At 47.1% G+C, this 6,592-nt stretch overlaps 1 protein-coding gene across 4 annotated transcripts in view; it reads right to left on the bottom strand.

Moving 5' to 3' along the window:
- LARGE2 (LARGE xylosyl- and glucuronyltransferase 2) overlaps positions 1–6,592 on the bottom strand; it is a 53,244-nt gene that overhangs the window by 4,973 nt on the left and 41,679 nt on the right. For 3 of the 4 annotated variants that reach the window (XM_018554528.1, XM_018554527.1, XM_018554529.1), the window contains 6 exons: positions 5,311–5,434; positions 3,885–4,056; positions 3,485–3,589; positions 2,508–2,620; positions 2,295–2,420; positions 333–485 (listed from right to left, as the gene is read on the bottom strand). In XM_018554528.1, coding sequence (XP_018410030.1) covers positions 333–485; positions 2,295–2,420; positions 2,508–2,620; positions 3,485–3,589; positions 3,885–4,056; positions 5,311–5,434 — 793 coding nt within the window. Of the gene's footprint in view, positions 1–332; positions 486–2,294; positions 2,421–2,507; positions 2,621–3,484; positions 3,590–3,884; positions 4,057–5,310; positions 5,444–6,592 lie in introns of all 4 variants that reach the window. The other variant, XM_018554530.1, reaches the window with a different exon arrangement.

Below are 6,592 nucleotides of genomic sequence, written 5' to 3'. Positions count from 1 at the left end.
TGTGACGTGGCCGACCACTTCCTGGCTGAGTTGCTGTTGTTCCCGGTTGCTTCCACTTTGTTATAATCCCAGTAACAGGTGACCGCGGAATATTTAGTAGCCGGGAAATGTCACGGAACACCTGAATCCAATGATTTCGAGGGGTGTCCCAATACTTTTGGCAATATAGTATATATATATATATTTATTATTTTTTAACAAAAAACGTGCATTTTATTTGAAACCCATGTGTTGCATGTTTGAGCAGACGGTCCTTCTTCCAATTATACCGTGCACACAGATTATAATACAAAATATCAGCTTGTTATTGTAATTTAATACAAAAGGCCCACCTCATTGCTCTGCTCCTTGTCACCGGGGCAGCCAATCAGCTCCCGACGCAGAAGGCTCCCATCATATTCCAGGAAGGTGAGATAGAGAGTGCGAAAGAGCTCGACGTGTTTGTTCTTGACACGGAGCTTGTGGGGGGAATTCCAGTGAATCACCTGCATGGGGGAAACAAAGGACAACATTCAGAATTAAAATTCCTTCCACTCACACTCCCCTAAGCAAGAAATGATACATAAGACTCACAAATCCATGAACTATTGCCGTAATACAGGAATTGGCGTCAGGCCTCATGGCGGGGGGGAGAGGGGGTTTCTACTAAAAGCCCATTATAGGTCCCATTCACACATGCGAAGGGGACTGAATGCATGATTACTTGACGGTCAGACGATCGCACCCGGACACACACAGTCTGCACACAGGTGCAGTTGCCTGCAAGTGACCACAACATGTGCGTTTAGTTGAGAATGGCCTGCAAACAGCTGCAGGCGGCAGCAACTGTCATTGTATTCTACAGCACCTTCCACCCGTGGCAGACCACACAAGTCTCACTGAGGAATTTGTTAGACTCAGCGATGTGGCCCTATTCTCCAGTGTGCATGGGGGCCTACAGGGTCAGCCCAAACAAATGTTACAGATGCATCGCATTGGGCTGAGTCAGCACCTGGTTTTTTTCTTAGATTGTAAGCTCCTTTGGGCAGGGTCCTCCGCACCTACTGTTCCTGAATGTCCATGATGCTTGTCAGTGTTTCTTACTTGTCTTATCTAAACGATTATACAGCGCTGCGCAATATGGTGGCGCTATATAAACAACTGAAATTAGGTCTTTAACCGCCCAACAAGGAGAACTCCAGCAGGAGGAATAGGAGCCCTTCATAATGGGCACAGCAAGTGTGCAGACCAGAGAGCTCAGCACGGAGGTCTCACCTAGGGATCAGAGAAAGGTCAGAACTCCCGGTGTCTATGAATGTTCCTGGTCTGAAGCAAAAACATCAGCATGACAGCCCAGTGCTGAGCATTCTCAAACGGAATGAATTGCAGGGTTCCTCTCCTGGCAGGTTTACTTTAAAGCCCAACTCCGTGATTTGTGATCCCCAGATACCTATTTTTTTTTTTTTCTAAATTGCCTGAATAGAGTGACATTCATGTAATAGTAAGGTTAGCTCTGCCCAGCAGGATTGTAATCACATGCCAATGTGAAAACCTGCCCCCAGTGGGTGTGTCCATGACAGCCTGGGCTCACAGGATGGGAGTTGGATGACAATGGGTGTCATTCAATCTAGAGAGGACTGGCTCTAGAGGGCAGAACGGTAAATCTGCTGGGGACAGCACTGGGGATAAGGCGACTACTGCAGCCAGAGATGCTTTTTTTTTTTTTAAACTATTGACACCTAAGGCCATGTTATTTTTATTTATGAAAAGGTAGAGTTGAGCTTTAGCCCTCATTCACACGAGCAACGGCCGGCCTGTACAGATCCGTGCTGCGTGCACGGACGTATCGGGCCGCTCCTGGGAGGGACAGGTGCTGCGTATGATTTGTACGCAGCAGTCTGTTCTTCTCTATGTGAGTATGTGGCCGTACGCCGCCCTATGCTCACCCGATCTGCACGTCTGTACGGGTGTCCCTGCTCAGACGCAGACAGGATCCATCCCCATCAGCGTACAAGTACGGACACCCGCACGGACGTGCAGTTTGGGTGAGCGTAGGGAGGCGTACAGCCACATACTAACATAGAGAACAGGCTGCTTCGTATAATCACACGCAGCACACTGTCCTTCCCGGGAGCACGGATCTGTACAGCCGGCCATTACTCGTGTGAATGAGGGCTTAAAGCAGATAAACACAGAGACTATAACAGAACTATAATGAAGATATAAACTTAATAACGGGGACACAATGATGGCGAGGATAGAAGAACGAGCTGTGCATGATGTAGAGGGGAACAGGAAGGACGAAGCGCTCTCACCTTAAGGTCGGCCAGCTCACTGTAACACTGCTCGGAGCGTGTGTGATCGGACAGCTGCACATTCCAGTAGCAGGGGAGCTGATACACCAGGCTGGGGGAGCTCTTGATAACAGCGTTGAATATATCCTGCATGGGGGAGAAATAAGATCCTCTGACTATAGGGGATGATGCAAATGTCTGCAGGCAATGCAGCCGTCAACTTGTCCTTCTTACCTGGTCAGCGAGAGAGGTGCTGAGCATATTCATTAACTCCCTCTCTGCTGTCACACGCCACATCTCCTCCCAGCCAATCAGACGCAACTTGTCCAGGAGCAGCAGGATGACCCCTGCAGAAGAAATGAGAAGTAAGCTGCTTCTATACAGTAAGTGGAGGGCAGGTAATCTTGAATATCTATGCAGATAAATGGTATCAATTTGAATTGATTTAATCTGTAGCTAGTGTACTTTTTCCAGCGACATGCGTTTTTCTGGTTGCGACAAAACGCTCAGGTGTGAACAGGGGCCATAGAAAAGAATGGGATTCCTTGTTCCATAATACAAGGAAAAGGGGCAATGGAAATGAATGGCATTCCTTGGCCAAAATGCAAAGTTGGTCGTGTTTATGGCCCCAACATGACAAATACCAAACCCAACACCTCAGAGCACTATAACCCAAACACTCTACCTGTCTGTGTGTGGGTGTCTGCGCAACACTGGTAAGAACATTAGACTTTAAAATAAACCAGTGCAGGACAAAGAAACAGGTTCTCTTTAATGCTCCCTCTCTCTTAATGTCTCCAATTCTGCTCCAGGTTGAGGGACATTAACGCAAGCCGGTTACTTTTCCTGCATGGACAAAGCACCAGTTTGCTTTAAAGTGTTCCTGTCATGAGGGAAACCCAGCCACTGCCATTGTTGGCCTCCTTCTGAACATACTTGTTGCATGGCTCTGTGGGCACTTGAGACCAGCAAGCATCAAAATAGTCAGAGAAACCCCAGAATTCCTCATCTCTAGAACAGTTCTGGGTCAGCTACTCAAAGTACTGAAGCCACTAAAATGACAGCCAGGCAATGGAGAGGTCAGAAGGCAGCTTACATATTCTCTCATAAAGGCGTTTCCCTTTAAGCAATATGGTGACAAGAGCAGATGCATTGGTGACACTGCACTGGAAAATGCTGGGAGATGCTGGTGCTCTGTAGATGGAATTTACCTGTATTGAAGCCGCGGCCCAGCGCCGGCCAAGGTTTGTGGTTCTTCCAGAGATTTCCCAAATACCAGTCACTCTGATTCTCCACTAGACCCAGAACCTGGTCCCCTGCCACCAAAACAAAGACATCGGTAAGTGCAATTCTACCAACATTTGTAACACAGGGAAGTGCTTGTCAGGTATTACTGCCCACATAAGAGAGATTTCCCCTTAATTTTGGTGTCACCCCTCCAATGGTGTCACCCGGGGCGGGCCACACTCCGCGCTTCAGAGTGTGGAACAGATACAACACGCATATATACGCAATATACAATTTTGCTTGCGTTGTGTGTGAATGAGGCCTAAGAGACAACGTGAAAACCTACATCCTGCAGAAGTCCGGTAAAGCAACTCTGGGGTTTACCTGTGAACTTCCTAAAGATGGCCCAAAGCTCAGCAATGTCCGTGGCGAACGTTATGTCCGTGTCCAGGACGATGACCTTTGACAGGTCGGACGGCAGTGCTTTCGTCAAGGTTAATTTCATTAAGCCGTATATACCGGAGTAGTGTTTATTGGGGATCCAGGAGACCTCCGGCTGTGAAGAGACAGGAAAGGAAGTATGGACAGCGTTCCACTAGCAAATGGAAAATATAACTCAGTACAAGCTTATTGGGATCCTACAAAATTAAATACATTGCAGGATTAAAGCAGAAGCTTCATCTGTTTATATTGCTCCCCCCACCAACATGCTAATTATTCAATATGTTTTCACTCCACACCTTAGTTTACAGTCTACAGTACGTGTCTCTCTATGCAATGCAGGCGGATGATGGCTAATGGGAGGGCCGACAGGGTGCTGTACATAGCTTCCTGAAAACATCACAGCACTCTGCTTCAGCAATCTTCTCAAGAGCCGCCAGCTCTGATACAAGAAGTGGGCTGGCTCTTGGGAGGAGTTATGCAAATATCAAAATGCCTTGCTGGGCGAGTCAGTTTTGGTGGAGTGAATGTTCCGAGGTAGATTGCATTTGCATGCTGACCGTGCTCGGTAACACTCACATCTGATGCTGGACCACTATGTGTAAAAGAATGAATGAAAGGGCAAGGACAGTCCGGCTGGGGAGGAAAGGCCTAGATCAGGGGTAGGCAACCTCGGCATTCCAGCTGTTGTGGAACTACAAGTCCTTGTTTTGTGGCCATTACAAGGACAAAATGATGGGGTCACTCTCCCCAAGAGACTCTCCATAGTATGGAACTAACAACTGGAGAGCCTAGAAGTGACACCTCTTATTTTGGAGGGGCACAGACACAAACTACTGGAAGGGACTCTCATTCCCGGCAACACACAGAACACCTCTAATTAATTCCGCCCACCAACGAAAGCTGCAAAAAAGGAAGAACAGCCAATGAGGTGCTTGCTTTATATTCTGCACTAGTATAATGATATCTGGAATCTGATTGGCCACCATGTCTAAAGCTGCTACATATCTATGCTCCCGACTCTGGACATAGTATGTTATGTAGATCCTGTAGACATTACATCTATGGTCTTCTATACAAAGTTTCTAATGGGCTGAAATAGCTTCAGCCAGGGAATGACAGCTGCCAGTGGCAAGGTTCCGCAGATGGAAGCTGAATGCAAATACAGCAGGTAGTGGGCGGGTGCAATAGCAGGCTGGCTATTACACCCACCCACTGCTTGCTGTGCCCTCCTTCCAGTGTGGAGGAGAGAGCTAGGGGATCCAACCAACTAATCGATAATGAGAATAGTTGATAACTATTCTCATTATCGATTAGTTGGTTGCAGCCCTAGATTCGCAAAACACATGGGAATTTTCCTGAATTTTACCTTGAGGTCACTGGCATTATAGAAGCTGATGTGCAGGGACGGAACCATCCACGTATTGAACAGGTTACCCAAAATCCTCAAAGCGATGGAGTCTGTGATCAGGTGGAAGTGAAGCGGGTTCCTCCTATGAAAGGGAGACACAGCACAAAAAAAGGTCAGTAACAGACAATACACCGGGAGGATGAATCGGGGTTTTTGGACAATATGTGACATTCTTACTCTGTCCTCGGCAAGCACAGAAACGTGGACGGAATACAATATCTCATAAAGGCCGCGGTTGAGCAGTTCATCAAATACTTTCTTGCAGCGTTATTCTTTTATTAGTTTCAGGTTTAATTTGATCATTTGCCACGTCTAGAAATATTCAACTATTCCTGTGAGACTGAGCAGTCCAGGTCGCGGTGCTGAGCGTGCTCACTATGCTTCTAAGAGTCAGTGGCACAGCAGAAACCTCCCAGCATGCCTCAGACTCCCCAGCAATGCAGTGTCACAGCCCTTGTCGTGGCATTCAATACATTTACAATGGGACAGTACTAGGAGCCATGACAGGCAGAAGGGGCTGTAAACAATACACTGCAGCCAAGTTTTAATGGCATTTTAACATTTTTTACTCTCTTGCTGTTCCATGTTTAGAATACTGAACTTTATATACACATTTGGGTATGCTCCCCCTGGTGGCCAACAGTATATCAGCCATGAGAAGCCACTTGTGACCACCAACACTATATTCATCGGCATTCACAGGGATCAATACTCCTGGAAGTTCACACAATAGGATGTTGTGTTTCCACCCTTATCGCAGAGATCGGCATTTCAGAGAGTGCGCACAATGAGCTATTGTGCCGCCATCATTATCTCATGTATACAGGATTTTATTTGACTCCAGAAGTCGTAAGTGGCATTTGGAACACATTAGTCAGCCCCAAAGCAGATATCAGACAAGTTTAATCACCGAGTTGACAGTTCATTAGGGAAGCCGTCACAGTCCTTGTTGGCGTTGGATCTACTGTGTGTGTCATTGATGGAAGTCCAATACATACACACACACACACACACATATACACTTAACTCCCTGTTATCCAACACCCACAGGGATAGGTAGGCGCCAGATAACTGTAGTTTCTGGTTGACTTGAGAGTTATTAGTAACTCTCAAGCAACCCTCCCCATTATGCCCCTCTTTTCCCCGAAGCCCCATTCACCTGCCAGCTAGCTTCAGCACCCGGCAGGTGAGAGGAAGCAGCCGAGAGCAATAGCCAGCCTGCTGCAGTGAAGGCAGCTTG

Source organism: Nanorana parkeri, unplaced genomic scaffold (assembly GCF_000935625.1).
Source record: "Nanorana parkeri isolate BGI_ZX_2015 unplaced genomic scaffold, ASM93562v1 scaffold163, whole genome shotgun sequence".
NCBI lineage: Eukaryota > Metazoa > Chordata > Amphibia > Anura > Dicroglossidae > Nanorana > Nanorana parkeri.
Note: the sequence above shows the minus strand (reverse complement) of the source record. Positions and strands in the feature narration are given on the sequence as shown.